Raw genomic sequence first — 20,678 nt, 5'->3', positions numbered from 1 at the left:
AGAAACTTGACAGAATTTACAAATAAATAATGTCTCGCTTAATTTATTATACGTACCATATACGTACCATATCTTTTTTTGTCTTTCTACAAAATAATCATACAACCCCGATGACTTAATTTTAAATGAAATCTGCTAAAACATGTAATCGTTAGAAACATTTGAAATGTCGCAATAACCGTTATATATTTTGATCTAGAAAGATTATTCGAGTGCTAACATCTTACGATCTAACTGAATAATTGAAAACATTAGGACAAATTTTGTGAAGGTATTCAATAAGAATAAAAAATATGAAAGAAAAAGAAAGGAGATATTATAAGGAAAATAAAAGTAACATATTTTCTCATAACCGACTAAAAATATGATGAATATGTATGATTAATACATCAAATGAATCTTTCAATCTTCTGCATATATTATTAACAGTCAGTCTCTCTTCATCTTGAAATCTAATAAAAAAAGAAATAACGCACGCTTAATTTATTAATTAGTTTTTTGTAATATTTCTCTATCGTTCATTAATCGTTATTGAAATATATTGACATTATTTGAATAATAATGAATTTCGATAACTTTTAAATCGACTCGATTAGAAACGGTCTGATATTAATAATGGTTATTTAAAAAAAAAAAAATTGTGACAGATGATGAGAAGAAAAAGGTTGCATAAACTGTGCAATTGAGCTCGTATATTTTATAAAATAATGTAGCTTAGATTTATGAACATAGATATTTATCAATTTTGAATATTCGTACCACGTGCAGTTATAATTACATGCAATGTGGAAATACTTTCGAAAGAGTGATTTTTCGGTTATATGATTTTTCGATTATAGGTTAAGATTTCTGGCGCACCTACAAGAATAAATTACTAATATTTCTTGTTAACCGGTAACGTTTTTACTTTTTTCTTGGACTGAATTTGCATTCGATCTCTATTAATATTATCGATAAATTTGTATAATCGTGCTTGCGTGAATGTAGAAAAGAAGTGAAACAGCATACAAATGATATTCTCTCCTAGTACAATATTAATCGAATAATTTAATGCAAATTGAAATGATATAAAATTTTTGACTTCAAACGTTAATAGCTGATGTCAATTTCATTTTCTCCTTGTATCTCACAGTCGAAGCAACATAGAAAAGAATTGGGATCTCTCGTATAAGTATAGTTCTATCGATCATAAAGATACTGAGATTCGGCAAATTACAGTCGCCCTTGATTGCGATTATGCGATGTCACAATTCTGATTGTCTATTCCTCAGCCTGAAAAATAACTGTGGACATCACACATTGAAAGATCTGTGAATCTTTCCGTTTTTTTCACATACGCATCATAAATAAGTGTTATTTCATGAAAAACTACCGTTTGCAACTTCTAGCATGTTCAACGTGTATCATATTACAAAACTTATTTATCAATCTTTTTCTTTTTATATGTACTGAATATTAAATACCGTTTCTAGTGGTAACAGGGAATCTCAGAATTTAATCAGAGTGATATCATATAGATAATTTAATTATATTATTAGATATTAGTAAGAAATAATAATCGATCACATTTAAACAACTCATTATTCGAATCTTCCATGAGTTTCGTCATGCATGGAAGCACGTTCTTTACTAATTTTCGAAAATATCAAAAGTTAAATGAATCTGATGACGTACTAATTTCTCAATAATTTTTCGTTGAATAATTTCATCTCGTTACCGTTGATAATTATTCAAAGAGTAAATAGAATTATCGGATTAGTTTTAGAAATAAATGAAAAATAAAAAGATAAGGTTGTACTAAAAATCAATGAGTACAATGAAGAAATACAGAAAATAGGGAAATAAATCATTTTAAATTAAATATATTACATAAGCATTATAATAAACATTTAACAAATACGTCGAAATTTAATTATGAAATGTAGAGTTTTCGTTCGTTATTTGTTGTGTACAATGATAATTAAAGTTTTGAAAGGTAGAGGGAAAGGACTACCAACTTCTAGTAGACTTTATAATTCAGTGCAAGAATGCCCTTCTTTCGTGTAGCATCTAAAAATTGCATGAGCACAAGAGAAAAACGTTTATAACTTCGATGAATTAGCGTCAATTTTAATTGTGCAAAACAGAAAATAATTCTAAAACTAAGTTAAGTTAATATAAATTTGCATTAAAAATTCATAATTATAAAATATGTTAAAAAGATGTAGTCATAATCCTCTATGATAATTCAACAAATTCCAAGTTTACGTTGAAAAAAGTATAAAAAATCTTTTCGAGTTACACGCAGTTATGCGAAATATTTTTTCAGTTATTTATATATTATCATAATTTAACAAAATAAAAAAAAACTAGCTGGAAAATATCGCACTCTAATTGTAATAAGATATTGCTAAACCGAATAATTTAAATAGCCCGTGATAATTAAAATACTAACAAATTTTTCATAATTTTTGAAATATTATATATTTTTGTATAATCAAAATTTAACTAAATATGAAGAATTCAAATTAATATATTATAATTTAAACAATTAAATTAATAAATCACAATTATTACGATTACAATTTGGCAAGACAAAAATTTTTTAAATATTAATGTAATACTTTAATACAGAAAATTTTTATTTTTACTAATATTTATATTTATATTTTTAATATAAAGATCAAAGGAGAAAATAAAAGCAAGCAAATGAGGAAGAGAGGATGTAATTATATTCGGAGACAATATTCTACATTCGACCATAGCTAAAAACTTGACGAATTTAAAAGGATTAAAGATTTTTTATGAAACACACGACAATTAACATAAAAATACAGAAGAAATTTACTATAGGTAATTCCTCTTTCACTCGTCTCATTAAGACGCATCGTGTCGATTTATTTTACAAATAAATTAAAATCCGGTTAAACCTGATTAAAATTAGAAATCACATTTCTCTGGTCTCCATGAATAAAAGAGAAAGTATAGCGTGATAACTAATTATGGTGGAAGGTCATAACAATGAATGATATTCATTTCAAAGATACTTTGAGAGACGTAATAAACATTTTTCACTACGTATTACGTATTATTTTGATACTTTTCCATTTCGAAAAAACTGATATATTCATATGTTATGATATCAGATTATTCATAATAATCATAGATTTTGCAATTACGAAAATTTTTATTTAACAGCGTTCTAAACATTTAATTAGATAATGATCCTTCGACCAATTGAAAAAAAATAAATACGTAAATAAATATTTTTAAACAGGGGAATAAAATCAGGAGGTAATAATTAAACAAAAAATTGTGACGAGGATATCACTTAAAAAATTGAATTATCTTTTGACACGTACCGAACAGAAGAAAGTAATTGACCATGTAAATTTTTATCTGCTTGCCTGTACCAATAATTACATAATTTCTTGCATCATTTCCAAACTCATTTAAAAAACAACATGTAAATTCGAATGTAGGAAGTATTTCTGTGATTCTACCTTACACATTAATTTTGATCGTCCCTCCTTTTCTTCTTCGCATGAATGTTTCATCCATTTCTAAGATAAGACTGATAGTATTAATTTTCGTTTAAGTCTCGTTCGTAATGTTTAAGTACATGCTATTGATTATGTCTCCTAACGATAAAAATATACATGTCTTAAATATGCCTTTGAAACACTTCTACAAACTTATATAAAATAACAAAGACATCTTTTTCTTGCCTTTTTTTTATTGTTCCTTTGTCATTAGAATTTAAAATAATGCCCACTTTCCGAATTTAGGATTTATTGGATACATCAAGCATTGAAACAAGCAATAACCTGTGTGTGCTGATCGCTTCTTTTGGAACACATGTGTTTTCCAGAATACGAATTATATTCGATTATGAGGAAAAAAAGCAAAAGTGTCGAAGAAGATGAAGAATTGATCATTGAAACGTGGTGGGAGAAAAAGGTTAAATGCTTTTGGTTGTATCTATATTTCAGTTCAAAAGTGAGCTTCGTTCAATCAATATCGACTACTGTCCTAAGGAATAGAAAAAAATCTCTATTCCGAATGTTCATAACTTTACTGCAAGCCTGTTTATTTTAATTTTGCAATATGAAAAATAATTCTGAAAGTAAGTAAATTTTGTAGAAGTATACACCTAAAAAAAATCAGAATAAAGCGGTGTGTTATAAAAATTTACTAACATTCTTTTATGAAAATTCAAGTAAATAATTACGTGAAAATTTTAAAAAGCATAAAAAGGTTTGTGAGTTACACGAAATTATGGAAATATAAGAAATAAAGGTATTCGATTAATATTATAATTCAACAAAATCTAGAAAAATTAGCTGCAACCACCATAATTAATACGATAAATAGAACGCCAAAATTTTTTTTTAATTTTCGAAATATTCAGAAGTGTAAACACGGAATGTGATCAGCTTTGATTATTCTTTTGTTAGTAGACCGATCAAAAATATTTTTATCTGACATAAACATTGTTGAGACGGAATATGTAATGTAATTATCTACAGTAAATTTCCTGACATTCTTTTTTGTCGGTTTTTATATGGTCCCTTTTAGTTTTACATAGACCAACTTTTAACTTTTTTGCACTTATATTTTATCAAATATTGAAAAGATTTCTCCAAGAACCGTAATAAATATTTTTTCCTATCTGAAACGAAGGAAGATTAAGAAATTTATGTAGTTGAAAGAATATCCTATCATTTTATTAACGAGGAATATCACACATTGCTCTGTTTGCGTAGTACCCGAAAAATTATAGGTAGACTAGTAGAGAGAAATGATCGCAGTCGAAGACTCAATTGATTTATCTTGTATAACTTGTTTTATGATGTACATTTATTACATATTATTATGAGGCAGATTGAATGATACATTTGCAATTGAGAAGTATTTAATACTTTTTCATACGAGGTCATTCTCATTCTTATAGTAGATAAGAACCAATATCATGAGGCAATTAATATTAATATACTTATATGTTTCTTTCTTACATGTTACGTGATATTTTCCTTTTCGAATTGAGGACATCAATTATCAATCATTTTCTATGATAACGAAATTGTCTATTTTAAATTATAGATATACATAGATGCAATGAATGCCTTTTAATAATCGACATTAAGATAGAAATAGCAAACCCATCGGAATAAAGATTGTGTTAATGATAATCAAACGTTCGATTATAATATTTTCAACGGACACTTGAATTTACTTGCATTATCGTTTAAACGATTAAAATAAATAAATACGATAGAGAAACAGAGAAGACTTCTACATTTACGTTTATGTTTATGTTTACAGATCGATTTAGAAAAACAAATATGATAGACGTACAGCCAGAAAGAGGTGAACAAGAAATAGCCCTATCGGAAAGTTCTTTGAGAGATGCTACGGAAACTAAATATGCACCTGTATATATTCAACCCATCGGGGATAATTACGAACTTACACCCATTCAAAAATTTTACAATGGTCAAAGTATTTTTATAACTGGTGGAACAGGATTCATAGGGAAGTTATTGATCGAGAAATTGTTAAGAGAATGTCCCGGTATCACTTGCATTTACCTTTTGATACGTGCAAAAAAAGGAAAAAGTGTGCATCAACGCATGAAAGAACTAATCGGAAATTCTGTAAGTTATTATATCTTATTTCCATGCATTAGATTCATTGAGTTATTATATCTGTTACATGAATTAGTAAATTATTATTTCACCATTGATTCAACTTTGAAATTATCTCTTTCTATTAAATAATATAATTGGAATATAAAATAAAGATATTTGAGAAACAAAGTATTGGTCTATCATAACGTGGAAAAGGTCGCAAAAAGTCGTTTTCCTGTCATTTATGATAATCAACGTGAGAGAGAAAATATTCACAACTCTGTATCAACTTTCCAGTTATTTTCCACTTTGAGAGAGAAACAACCAACATTCCAGAATCGTATAGTTCCAATCAATGGCGATTGTACCTTGCCGAATCTCGATATCTCAATGGTCGATAGAGCTACATTAATACGCGAGGTCTCAATTATTTTTCATGTCGCCGCAACCGTTAAGTTCAACGAGAAAATAAAATTGGCGACAGAAATCAACGTTCGAAGTGTAAAAGATATAATAAATTTGTCCAAAGAAATGTCAAAACTGAAGGTGCCACCTTTGTCCTCTGTATACGTATTAATAACAATCATGGTCTTTCAAAATCTGACTTTAACAAATCTTTGTTATGCTTAAAATTTCAGAGTGTTGTGCACGTATCAACGGCTTATTCCAATTGTTTTCATATTCCACTTGAGGAGAAATTTTATGACCCACCGATAGATCCCGACAAGTTGATAAATTTGGTGAACTCTATAAATGAAAAATTGCTCGACGATATTACCCCACAGTACGTTTATATCTCGGAATATCGATTGCTTAGTTTCATATTTATTTATAAAAAATATAAAATGAATAGATAGTGCACATAATTACACTCACACAATTCTTTCATTGTAGATTACTCGGAATATGGCCAAATACTTATGTTTATACGAAAACAGTCGCAGAGAATCTTATAAGAAAGCATGCTGATTCTATACCGCTGGGAATATTTCGGCCAGGAATGGGTTGGTAGCAAAACAATTCTTATAAAACAAAGTAATAAATAATGTATATTAATTGATGTATTATTTCTAGTTATATCCACGTATCGAGAACCTATCCGAGGATGGATCGACAACAGGAACGGACCAACAGGAATCACAACAAATGTTTTTATGGGATTAATGCGAATTCACCATTGCGATGGATCGATAAATATGGAGATAGTACCTGGAGATTTGACCGCTAATGGAATAATCGCTAGCGCATGGGATATTGCAAATAATCGAAAGTAACGACAAATACACGAAACAATATTTTTAGGATCAAATTAAATAATGATATTAGAAAATATTGAATTAATTCGTCCGTATGAATAAATAATCTTTTTAGATCCAACGAAGATATTCCCATTTACAATTACGTATCAAAGGACAATTCATTCACTTTCGGAAGCTTTTTGGAAAAGATACTTACATATGGAGAATTGGTACCGTCTGAAAAGGCAATTTGGTGTCCCATCTTTGACATAACAAAATATCGATCGATGTATCTTTTCTACGTATATTTTTTACATTTACTACCAGCTCTTATAATCGATACACTCTCTTTGTGCACGGGTAAAAACCCAAGGTAAATTTCTCTTATCTTATTTTCTGGAGAGATCATATTAGAACGATAAAAAAAGCGAAAAATTTCATCTGACGATAATCCTTTTCTTTCAAGGTTACTCAGAATGTATAATAAAATTCACGAAATGACAGATATAGTTAGTTATTTTTGTATTAACGAAAAAAAATTTACGAATGAAAGATGGAACGAATTGTTGAAGAAGTTAACGCTCGAAGATCGTGAATTATTCTATTGTGATATGAAGGATCTCGTTTGGAATACTTATTTTGAAACATACTTCACAGGTGTAAGAAAATATATCTTAAAGGATCCTATTGAAACACTCCCACAAGCTCGTATAAAAAGGCGAAGGTATCTTTTTTATTGCATTTTTACTTCGTTGTCCCTCTATTATTAACAATCACTTTCAAATAATATTGATTTTTCAAATTTTCAAGGTTTTATCTGATGCATCAAGGATTGAAACTTCTTATCGCCTGTGTCCTATTTATCATCACATGGACTATGATGTCCAGGCTACTTGTAACATTTGGATCTCCGTAAAAGCAAATGAATGAAGGTCAAAAGTAATCATAATTTAGGCTATCGCCTATCAATAATTTCTTGAATGAAAATAAATCAAAATTTAACGGTTTTTATTCTTGAAATCTCGGACAGATTTGTGGGCTAGAACTTTTTCCTTATATACTACGCCATTTATTGCACATAATATATGCTTATTTTTTTATATTTAATTTTTATTATGGCCGAACACTTAGCTACAAGTTTCATTCCTAAACTTCATTGAAACCATATATCACTTTTTTTGCATTTTCTCTTTCCTAGTAAAAATGAAAGTAAAATGAATAAGACAATAATTCAAAGTTCATTCGACAAATACGTATTTCGGAATCATAACTGTTGAGTTTTGTTGCCGAAATATTTATTGATTCCGTTTTTGCTGGTAAATTCATTACTTCGGACTTTTTTGTGATGAAAGTGTGTCAATTTTAATTATGCAAAATGGGAAATATTTCTGCAATAAGTAAAATATATATGGATTATAGTCCTATCCCATATTTCTCACATATTAACACATTTATGAAAAGTGTTTTTCGATCGTGATGTTTAGCTGAATACCTCATATAATTTAAAAAAATCTATAGGTAAATATTGAAAGATAGAAATATATAAATGTATATCAATATAATAAAAATATTATCTCCTGATATCATATTTACAATTATTTGTCGACTAAAAAAGGGCTGATACGATCAAAATAAAACGTTCTTATACCAAATAAATAAGAGTATTTATTAATAAAAATAAATTGAAAAAAGTCGGAATGGATTTCTAACAGATGTAAGGATAAATGGTGGTTTGAATTGATTTGGAGAAAATCTATAATATTTCTTTATGAAATAGGGAACAATCTTCTTTATCCTGGAGTTCATGTTGATTTAGTAGTTACATTATTATAGAAAGTTGTATGAACAAGATTAATAGAAAAATAGAGACCAAATAGAAACAAAAATTATTCTAGAAAATGCGGGTTAAATAGTATCAACGAAAGGTATATGTGCATCAACAGAAATGGATTAAAAAATTGTTAGAATAATATGAAATTAATTAATGCGATATTGTTGCATTGCATTTTGATACGAATATGTAAATGCAAATATATAATAAGAATGAACTATGTAATATTTGAGTTTATAAAGAATTCAGTAAAACACGAACAGAAATAAGACGTTTTAAAGTTTATAAACATAAATAATAAGATGCTATAGAGAATTTGAAAAGATAGTTAATTGTAGCACTATACCTTATATTTAACAAGTATTTCATACAAAATCATTTTCCAAAAACTGTTTTATTTTTCACAAAATCTACTGTATTTCTGGTAATCTTTCTCCAGGCACGCTCCCGGCATCATTATCGAGCCTAGTATATCGTTCATCGATTCTATTTTTAAATATGGCTGATACCATAGTGTCGATAAATAAGGATGCTATTTTACGAGAAAACTTATGATTTGAGAGTCCAGCAAAAACAAAATACTCAAACGACACCATAATAAGCTTACACATTACTACCGCAAGGTGTCGCCTAAGTTATTGTTTTGATTCTTCCACTCTTTTACTAACCAAAATAAAAATTCTTTAACAATGATCTACGTTCAGCTTAATATAAATTCTGACTGTAAAGAAAATCTTTATTATCAATTAATTTGTAAAGTTGATGACGTAAAATATTATTAAAATTAGAATCATTAATTGCAGTTTTGAAATATTATATTAAAACGAAGAACAGATCAACACGTCATAAATGGAAAGATACATTTCAGGTTTTATTATATTAGTAATAATACAATAATTTTTGACAAAATTACATGTTATTTAATAATATTCCCTACTGTTATAATTTAAATCGTTCTTTTGAAAAAGTACATGACACAAGTATTTTCTTTGAGTAGCTTGCAGAAGGGAAGAAAAAGACGAGGAATTGGAATTGTATTTTCATGAAACGACACAAAAATGGAATCTCCAGAAATTAACATATGACTATTGTAGTTCTACAATATAAATGATAAAAATTATTATTCTTAAGTAATCGTTCTGTAAGGAACACTATGTCATCGAACGTTCCTAAAATATATATAGTTAAAAATTAAATGAGAGTAAGTATTACAATTTCTTTTTAGAAGAAATTGCAGGATAATAAAAATTAATTTACTCACTTAAAAAAGTTTATGTCTGAAGATTTGATAGATTATATCGATTTTATTTCTTTCTAAAGCAGACATTATAACCTTATTTCAATAATAAAATGAATTCGTAAATCAAAATCTAGTGTATAGTCATATATAACTAATACTCGTATCACTGCAAAATTTTATTTATACCAATTAAAAAGAAATATTCAATTTCAGCAACAAATCATCCAGGAAAACTCGGAATTATCTACAAATGAAAATAAGTTTATCTCTAAAAACAGTGAAAAAAAAAAACGAAGATGGTAATGACGATAATAAAAACGTGATGTTGAAATCAATACTTTAGTTAATCAAGACAAAGGAGAAAGAATGGAATGATATGAAATTAAATAATGAAAATATTGTATATATACAGAAGATAAAGATGAAATGACAGATGCACATTTGTTTGACATACGAAGACATATTGAATTTTCATAATATAGACCAAACTATATAATTCGATAGATATGCAACATTAGAGAATTATGTTATGGTTATGCTAATCTACTTGATACTTGTAAGATTTTAACTTAGATTATAATCGAGCGATTACAAATAGATTTTCATTCATAAAATTCGTAAATTTACTGAATAAAATTATCAAAAATTAAATTTTCATCGCATAGATCTCGAAATAAGTTAAAAGTCATATTGTTTACTCAGATAACGATCATTAATTATATAGAAAGAGTAATATTTTACCTTTTACTTGACTAATGAAATGATTAAGAAAAACTATAGCTATAGAAATAATTGAGGCACTTAATTTATTCTCAGTGATATCATTCCATTTAATATTAATTAGTATCTCCATTCTAAATATACAAATTTATTATGTTCAGAGAAATACAATATTTAAATGGGCCACTGATATAATCGATACTATATAAATGAGAAATTTAAATGAAATACTTTTTAATGTAAAGTCTCTTTTAATACAGGAAACGTCCACGATTATAGAATCTTTTGGAAGAATTGACAAAGGAGATAACTTCTGTGACAAAGAAATAAACGTGTAAGGAAGAAATTACGAAATTCTATTGTAAAACAAAACTGCAACAAGAAAAGATATATAAGCTGCAGGTAAAGTATCGTAATTAGTTCTACTACAAAGTATGTCATCCATATATATGGTTCTTTTTATTTTTATATTACCAACATTTATATTTCCTTATACATTTAATAAATTTATAATTGTAGTTTGTGGGAGAATTGAAATTAGTAGTAATGGAAGGAACCTAGAATTATGCAACAAAGGAAGAAAATAAACAAGAAGAGAAACGTGAGTAGTGAAATGTCTATAAGGAAGAAAATAGCGACTTTGAAATTATCTAATTATGCGTTTTATATATAAATGCATATATCATTACTTTCAAATTTAATGGAATAGCACTGTCGGTATTAAAAGCACTAATATCAGACTCATTAAAAGACTTTAAAATATTAATATACTTAAAACTATTAAATACAATTTTATATGATAATATTTCCGTTGTAGGCTTAGTAAACATCTTCAGTTATATGCACATGCACTTCTGCTGACACGCTCATCCAAATTACGATAAATTCATGGTGCTGATGTGATATTGTCGCATCTTGATATATCTCACACTTTCCCTCTGTGTTTCCACTGTGCAATTGCTTCTTTTAAAGGAATAGTGTTTTATCGCTGAAGATGAAGAAGAAGGAAAAGGCAGTCAGTTTTAATTAAATTGTCAACACTCTTAATTAGAGAATGTCTGAAATGAATCATTCCAATCGATTCATAACCCTGTAAATCTATTAATATGTACATATTTGTGTCATATTTAATCTATTTTTACTCCTTAGACTATATTAATTGCTAACGATTGATCTACACTATTTCTTACAAATATGTAGGAAGAGAAATAAACTATGAGAATGTTTGGATTGTCAGAAAACAAGGGTAAATAATTTTTTATTTCAAATTCACAATTTCTTTTATTTTATAGTATTTCGTACTAATTACATTCGAATTGTACTTTTTCTGTGTATATATATTTCGATGTAAGTCATTTCAAAAGTATCTCAATGATTTTTAATATATTACTTTATTTTCTGGTAAACTTGTTGATTAAGTTCTTTGATATATTTCTAATTTTGTATCTCAATATAGAAAAAATAGAGGTTTTGTCATTTGTAAATAATTATGTAAAATTTTACAAAATATATATAAATTATAAAGTCAGTCATAAGTAATGAAATATATTAAAATTATAAATCATTCTGTATTAGAATAAAATTTATATTATATGATTGTTCGAATAAAATGCAAAGTTAGGTAGGAATTGAGAGTCACTGTTACGTGTCTCACAAGTACTCAGATCGTTTGCTATTCCTATATAATACACTTCGATGAACAACAGTATTCAAATTTTCTCGTGCGTCACTTTGGAGTCACTAGCAGTGTTCGTTAGTAACTCTCTCAACTTGCTCTGAGGAAAGTCCCTGGACCTTCGGCAGAGAGTGCCGTAACTTAGTAGCTGTTATAAGTCTCTTTCTTCGCCATCTTTCTCGATTGTAGGATAAGAAACTTTTTGGCTGATCTTTTCGAGATTGGGCGAGAGTGTATTGGTCAAAGCAAAGTTTTCAATGTGTTCGAGACGCGAATTTATATCCATCTTGATTGGATGAATCTTCGTGCCTAGTTGAAAGAGGGCTTTCAGCGAGGAAACTTCTTTTGCAATTATTTCTTTCTCCTTTTCGTGCTTTTTTTTATTTATTAATGGATTCTTAAATGCATTAGATAAAAACTGTTTATTTAATTTAAAAAATTAATTTAATGATTGTTAGCTCGATGTTGAATAGAAAACATTTTGTGATACCTACCTGCAATAGAAATTATTTAAAATTTCTTAGATAGAATAGTTTATTAGAATTGACAGATAATTTGCACATATTTTAATTTTTATTTAATTCAATTAATTTATTTAATTTTACCGTCAAATTTGATTTCATATAAAAATGAAGCTTTTTAATCCAATTAATTGATATAAATGTAATTTGTATAAAATCTTAACAATATTATATATTTTATCTTGAATTAATTTTATAAAGAAAAATTTAATTTAATTTAATATTAATTAAATATCAAAAATAGCATACATAAATTAAAATTTTGTTAAATTCATCTTATTCTGGATTATCAGTCACTATACCGATTCCCCTAACAAAAAAGAACTCCTTCAAATCTTTTAAATTTAATAATTTTTCGTTTCATCTCTTGTTATATACCTTCAACTTATTATAATAGAGTATAAAATCCTAATTTCAGAATAGTACTGAGAGAAGCCTACTTTCAGGGGAAATGTTTAATGTGTACTGGATTTATGGAGAAAAAAATCTCAATATTATTTGTATTAATATTATTACAACATAGGAAACATAACTTATATTTAAAAAACAATGAATATTTTGGATACGAAGCAACAATGAAGATTTTGTATCGATAAAGTGAAAAAACTTTTATATACACATATTAAATATATAAAAGGGTTAAACTTTGAAACTCTTCGTACTTATTATTTTCAAACCTACATGATTATATTGAACTTGACGAATGGAATCTTCATAAAAGTCAGGAAATTGCTGAACATTCTATTAATTGAAAATAACACTCTAAGTAATTACTAAAGAATTATTAATGTATTCAAATGGCAATTTTCTTATATAACTTAAAAATTTTAATTATTTACTTGACTTATTTATTTGAATTTTTATAGAAGTGTATCACTAAATTTTCATATCACGCATAGTTGTGATTTTTTTTTGTTCTTAATACATATTCAAATTCTATTCACCTTTAAATGTATTTTCGATTTCACTGAATTAGAAATACACTCAAACGATAAAGTATCAAGATTCAAGTCGAACATCTTTCTTTTTGTTCTCACGACAGAAATATGTTGCTCGTATGAAGCTCGCGTTTATACTAATAATAAGCAGTAAAATCAGGTAGAGAGGTAAATAAATTAGATAACACTGACCTCTTTCCCTATGCGGTAGGATATGATCGTGTAGCATTACTTCCTTTCTACACGCACACATTTCCCCCTCTACACGCACAATTTCATAATTTTAATCGATTTACAATTATGAAAATCATAGGGAATTTACAAACAAGTAATTTGTTAGTTTTAGTTTTATCTTTTTTTTTAAACATCCTATAAAAAAAAATTATATTCTTTCGAAAATAATTTATGCTTTTAAAGTAAAGCTTTTTCAAAAATTCGAAGTAGCAAAATCCTCGCTTAAACTTTCATATTTAAAATGAGGCATTGCTCATCAAAATTGTTTAAAAATTTTTGGCTTAAATATTGTTTTTAACGTTTAAAATAAATATTTACTTTCGACGAGAAAAAGTTTCATACAGTGGCACTTTTAAAAATTTTCAGCAAAAGAGAAGAAACTTGTACTACCGACTTCAAAGTAGATGATTACCTTTTTGTTCGTGTGTGTAAATTGATGATGCTTCGATTTTCAAACGCAAAGAAATGAGTTTCACGAGAAAATTACTGTAACTCATTTGGATATTTTAATGATGCTTTCGATAGATAATTTTATGGCAAAAATAATGAAATAGGTGTTCAGCCGTTCATTCAAATGAATTTCAGTTTCTAAGATATTATTAAATTTTAGAAAAAAATTATACTTTCTTTTGTGCTTTATATTTTAGAGCCTTACATTTATAAGTAATATGAGACATCAATTTTATAAGCACATTTAGATTCGTCTAGAAACTGAACGATATGTCGTCAGTTATTTTTTTATTGTATAGATTTAAGCAAATGTAATTGACTAATTTATTCTTTTCTCTCCTTATTTGATAGTTTAGTAAGACGTTACTATTTAATCTCTTATGGTTGATGTGCGTTTCTTGATGATTAGTTTTACATAGGACACAACAATGATACAATTTATTTAATAACAGAGGTATATAAAGTATATATTTAAATTTATCAATTATTTTATCAAAAATAATAATTAGTGAATATATATATATATATATATATATATATATTTATATAAATAAAAAAATGAGTTCATTTCCATATTATCATATTATCATATTATCATATTATCATATTATCATATTTCCATATTATCAGTTAAGATCAGTATTATTTTTGTTATGGTTTCTCATATAGTAATATCCAATTTATATTATTACTGTTATTATTATTAATAATATAATAATAATAATAAGAACAATGATAAGTAGAAGAAATAAGAGAATTAAAAAGCGTGATTTCATAACTTACTAACACTAATTACTATAACCGGATATGAATCTGTATATTATCCAATTATTACAGACGTGAAATATATATAATTTAGAAAAGTTTATATACCCATATGAGAGACATGCTTATATTTTATGTAAGGTCCATACTTATGCTGAAATCACTTTTCGAGCGAAAGGTGATACGAGATTATTCAACGTTAAATCAATATCCCTTGACATATATATGTACGAAAAAAAATGAATTAAAAATGCATTAAGTAATATACTGTTTATACTTCTATGAATTCATTATATCGGTGTATATATTTAGATAATTACGTTATGTTTTTCACTTCATCAGAGCGTGTGCAATAAAGAACTAAGCCGATAATGAGACAAAAAACTAGCCACGCTCATGCACACGTGAACATGCACACACACACATGCACACACACACATGCACACTCTTTTCCAGTGGAACATTGCCTCAGGAAATTCATAAATAGACTGATATGAGATATTTATACATGGCAGGCTCGTTAATATTTCACGCATAAAGCAAGAATTAAAATTCTCGATACCACATATATAGTATGAAGGGTGTCCCGCACAACTGGAAGGGATTAACCTTTTATATAATTTAAACAATTGACAATAAAAAAAAATATTATAAGTTAATTGGTATTAAATGTAGTTAAATGGTATTAAATGGTGCATAACATGCAAATAATTTTATGTAATTATGTGGATCGGATCGTCAGAAAAATCCAACTGCATTTTTTATTTTAATGGAAACTTATATTTTTGACTGGAACAATTGATGTAATTTTTTATGCTCTACATAAAAATATTGACATACTTATGTCCTAAACTAATACGTTAGAAAATTATCTTAATTAAAAGCTTTTTGAATTATTTGAGTCTATCGCTGAGTGTTAATGAACGAGTAATATCATAGGTAATGAATACTTATTAATGAAAATTTTAATCTTACATTAATATCTGTGATTAATATTAGTAGTCGGTTTATGTTTACCCGAAAAAATTTAGAAAACTTACAGTATAGGACATCCTATATATATTTTCATTTTTACCTCCTTATTTTGTTCTTTCGAATTAATCGGAAAGATCTTTAAAAGAAATTTGAACTTCATCGCATTAGAAACCATTCCGTTGTAGTGTTAATACAATTATGAAGCTAAATCTAAGAGCAGATGATAAAAAAAAAACCCCCTATGAAAGGGAAGAAAAAGGAACGATCAAAATAAATGAAAACGATAGACAAACAGAAAAGATCTTTACGTGTCCGTTTATGTTTACAATTTCAAGATGTAGAAATAATTGAAGTGTTGTTAAAAACAAACGGATAAAATATGACCGTTGTAGAAAAAAATTATAAACAGATCGACTTGGTATTACGTGGATTTATTTTTTGATACCACCGAATAAACAAAAATTTGTCTATCAAAGAAATGAACTCATCGTAGAATCAGATAGTTGTTTACTTTTCATCGATTATTATGGCATACTCATTCAAATTTGATATTCTTTATTTCGATTTACTAGTATATAGTATTTGATATATTCCGTATTTATTAGTTATCTAAAATTGATAAAGAAATTATTGGTTTAGCAAACCTGGAACGTATATAAAGTTACAAACAGTCGTTTTTTTTGAAGTAATATGTATGTTAAGAAGTAATATGTACGTAGATAATTGAATCAAAAAAGAAAATAATATATATATATTTTTTTTATTTGTCAATTTATGATTGTCTCTTGTCAAATATATATTAGTACAATAATATGTCTTACTATAATTAATAAATATAATAATAAAATATGTAAATAATATGTAGTCTTATATATTATACTCTTATATAAATAAATATATCTTGCTATAATAATAATAATGTTTATTATAATTACAAATTATTATTAAATGCTTATTAAAATGGTACAAGTGCAATTAGACAGAATACAAATGTCAACTATAGATTCGAATTTGAAATAGAATCAAATGCAAAAAAAAGCAAAAAATTTTTTTTTCAAATTTTAAGTAGATCAGTTTAAACGATATTACTCGATATTACAAAATTCGTGCACTCATTATCAATTAAATAGATTATGTAAGCTCTTATCTATTCTCATCGTTCATCGCTATTTTATTAATTAATTTATTTATTCATTCATTTATCCTTTTTCTTTCATGGAATAAATCAAAGACGTCCGATTGATTAACTAAGTAAATTTTAAATTTATTTAAATAATCTTTCTCTTTGCAATTGAATTTGCAAGCGAATCCAAGATAAAAGGAAACATTATAAGATCCCGTAAAAACTAATTGATGTATTAATTAATTCGTATGTTTCCTCATCAAATTCGAAATAATAACGCGACTGTTAATGACACATGCAAACAATGAATGTATGCATGCAAAAGAATATTTTTTCTCTCAAGTTTTATTCTCAAATGATGATAAAAAAAATTATACATAAAAAATGAAAAAAGCTTTACTGTGTAATAAAAAAAATATGTCTATCGTTTATTTATAATATTCACAGTAACAAGTAAGAAGAAAAAGAAAAAAAATCGTCGATGAATTTGAAAAATGGCACACTAACGCTTTAACCGCTGCACTACGAACTAATTTATTTTGAAGTAGCATGAGCAAGTTCTTCAATTATAATTAATTTTTTCTTCAAAAAAATGATCAATTTTTTCGAAAATCGTCAAGTTTTTACATCTAAGAAAAAATAAGTGTCTGCTAATTTTCCGTCCAATTTCACTGTGTGAAAGCTAATTAAAATCGGAGGCGACTCTATCTGGGATTTTCTTCTTGAGTTTTTGATCATGGCGGACCAAGGGATGGCGGTGTTATTAGTGAAATAGGTTGAACGATCATGATAAATGATTAAGATAGTATTGCAATGAAAATCACATTAAAGGTATTTTTCGATAATATCTTTTGTATTTAATATATTCTATTTCATCCTATTAATTACTTTTTATACGTTTAGAGATCGAAAAGATGGTAGTACCGATAAAAGCCGACGAAGAAATAAGAAATGGCTGCTGCAAAAATCGTCTCAAGAATTGGTACATCAATCAAATGTCTGCTAATTGATACGCAATTCCGACTTCTTTCAATTTATTTATATTCATAAATACTTTTCTTTAATTGACATAAGAACTTTTTATTTTTATCATGTTAGCCCTTTTTTAAACGCCAAATAATTATAAGTATGATATTAGCAATATAATTAATAATTTTTGTTATATTCATGCACCTTTAAATAGATGGATCTTTCAGTACATAGTTATAGACTTCGGAAAATTATATGAGATATACAGCTAAGTATTTCACGGACAAACACCGCTTATAAATGTGTTAGTATGTGAGAAGTATGGGATGCTACTTTGATAGAATTCTATTAATTTTTACCAATAAATTAGTTAGTGCACATTCGGTCGATATGCCAAAGTTCAAATCATTTATCGCAACAGCCATTTTTTTCATTCGCATTTATCAGAACTCCCATCATTTCTGCTCTTTCAAATCGATCTGCAAACGTATAGATGAACATAAACCTGAAGATATTCAAAACTTCTTTTCTCATTAATTTGATTGATTCATTTTGATTGTTCTTTTTTATATTTTTTAGAACGAAATTTTTCCATTCACCTCACATTAGTGTGATTGATGATTGATTAATGATTCTATTAGAAAAAACAATTTACAAAAAAAAAATATTATAGTCGAAGGTTCGAATATTATTTACGCATTTCACAATGTTATGACATTATTCTTCTTCGTATAATCGAGCGACCACAAGATCGTTATTAACTCCAATTGGATAAAAATTAATCATGACATTTCTTACATTTATGCCTCTATAATACTGTAAAATTATAAATAATGTGTGAAAATGTGTAAAAAAATATAATGTGTCATCGTAACTGAAAAGGCCGTATATTTCGGGTTAAAAGAATTTACATAAAAGTATAAAGTCACTTCCTTAGATTAAATTTGCATACGTATTTTTCTTCTTCAACAGAGTAAATAAAAATTTGAATTAACTAAATAACACAGAGCAACATTTTCCTTAAGACCTATAACCTTAATGTTTAATTCGTGATTTCGTCAGCTATGAATGAAAAATGCTTATCTTAGCATGTATTACCTTTTTTCAAAGATTGTCCCATTTTTATGAAATGACTCGGTGTATATATATATATATATATATATATATATATATATATATTTATGTATGGTTGTTATATAAATATAAATGTTCTAAAAATAATAGGTAATGAAAAGTACATTATGTTGAATACGACTTGTAAAATGACTTCTAAGTAACCTCCGTTGCTCTGACGCCTATATTAATCATTTCATTTCTTTTTATCAGTTTATTATAAACTCTTGTCCTTTTTTATCTATTACATAATAAAAGATATGACTTTCAAAACTACCTTCATTAAAGTTAAATTTATTCGTAAAATAAATTGTTCGTAAAAGAATAGGTATTAGAAGGCAGATTAAAGTCGTTTCTGAACTTGATTCGTTTCGTTCTTCGATATCTATTTATAATGAAATATGTATTATATTTTACATAAAAACGGAAATGTAATAATTTAATTTAAAATCAAATAACACTTATACTCAAAACGATAAAAAATGATTAAAATTAATCCGCCATGTGGTTCATCATAACCGCCTAATCACAAATTTGTTTTTTTCTCTCACTGTTTACTTTTTAATTTTTCGTACAGACATATCTGTAGTAAAAAATCGAGACAGTTGTTAGTCATAAACAAATTTAATATTGTAGCAGAATAGTATATCTCTCAAATGTAGAGGATATTGTTTAGTGGTTTGTGATATTTCTAGTTATTCGCCTTCCGTTTTTATTGTGTTGTATTTAACAATCATATGATTGATAATACGATGCAGAAAAATTTAATTTATTCATTGCTTCAATTTTTTCATGTCACACATAAGTATTATCGTTCAATCGAAACCAATAAGATCTAGTTATTAAGATGACGAATCTCTTCGTCTAGATCTTTGTACAAAGCTACAATTTTGATGGATTCCTGAAATATCGGACAGATATTTCGATGATTTTTCTTTTCATTTATTACGCTATTTATTACTTGTAACAACATATACTTATACATCTTTGTTTTCCTACTGTGGACGAAAAACTTTCCCTATAATATTAAATCTTAATGCTTTATTAACCCATATTTTTGTAAGAGAATTTATTACTATTCTAAGGCTTGCTTTTTGATATTTACAACCGAAACAAAAAAAACTACTATAAATTGATAAATCCAAAAATTCATGTCATGCAAGTACATACATATGAATGCCATGATTGCCAAGTTTCACTGTCAAAGTAGTTTTAAATTATTTATCAGTTTAATCGAATAACTTTGCACTTTTTAAGATGTACGGCAAGCACAATTG

General features: G+C 26.9%; 2 protein-coding genes across 6 annotated transcripts in view; one reads left to right on the top strand and one right to left on the bottom strand.

Annotated features, from left to right (window-relative positions):
- The first annotated feature begins 3,924 nt into the window (after positions 1–3,924).
- LOC124432426 (fatty acyl-CoA reductase wat-like) overlaps positions 3,925–20,678 on the top strand; it is a 90,410-nt gene continuing 73,656 nt past the window's right edge. For 2 of the 5 annotated variants that reach the window (XM_046981392.1, XM_046981391.1), the window contains exons 1-9: positions 3,980–4,105; positions 5,305–5,636; positions 5,907–6,155; positions 6,248–6,393; positions 6,504–6,613; positions 6,684–6,879; positions 6,981–7,220; positions 7,314–7,571; positions 7,658–9,546. In XM_046981392.1, the coding sequence (XP_046837348.1) occupies positions 4,087–4,105; positions 5,305–5,636; positions 5,907–6,155; positions 6,248–6,393; positions 6,504–6,613; positions 6,684–6,879; positions 6,981–7,220; positions 7,314–7,571; positions 7,658–7,763 (1,656 nt within the window). In that variant the 5' untranslated portion in view covers positions 3,980–4,086 and the 3' untranslated portion in view covers positions 7,764–9,546. Of the gene's footprint in view, positions 3,940–3,979; positions 4,106–5,304; positions 5,637–5,906; positions 6,156–6,247; positions 6,394–6,503; positions 6,614–6,683; positions 6,880–6,980; positions 7,221–7,313; positions 7,572–7,657; positions 9,547–9,675; positions 9,880–10,131; positions 10,475–10,898; positions 11,041–11,157; positions 11,240–11,455; positions 11,880–20,678 lie in introns of those variants that run through there. The other 3 variants (XM_046981394.1, XM_046981393.1, XM_046981395.1) reach the window with 3 other exon arrangements.
- LOC124432434 lies at positions 12,033–14,197 on the bottom strand. The gene is made up of 2 exons (XM_046981409.1): positions 13,779–14,197; positions 12,033–12,710 (listed from the first exon to the last, which is right to left on the bottom strand). The coding sequence occupies exons 1-2, from the start codon at positions 13,851–13,853 to the stop codon at positions 12,465–12,467; spliced, it is 321 nt and encodes a 106-aa protein (XP_046837365.1). The 5' UTR covers positions 13,854–14,197; the 3' UTR covers positions 12,033–12,464.

The sequence above is a fragment of the Vespa crabro genome, chromosome 25 (assembly GCF_910589235.1).
Source record: "Vespa crabro chromosome 25, iyVesCrab1.2, whole genome shotgun sequence".
In the NCBI taxonomy this organism is placed as follows: domain Eukaryota; kingdom Metazoa; phylum Arthropoda; class Insecta; order Hymenoptera; family Vespidae; genus Vespa; species Vespa crabro.
The sequence above is the reverse complement of the archived record's forward strand: the minus strand, read 5'-3'. Positions and strand labels throughout refer to the sequence as shown.

Excerpts from the sequence above, each read along its gene's own strand:
- LOC124432434 (XM_046981409.1), bottom strand. The coding sequence starts at position 13,853 with ATGTTCGACTTGAATCTTGATACTTTATCGTTTGAGTGTATTTCTAAT. Across the intron at positions 12,711-13,778 it reads AATCGAAAATACATTTAAAG|AATCCATTAATAAATAAAAA; the intron begins GTGAATAGAATT and ends AATGCATTTAAG.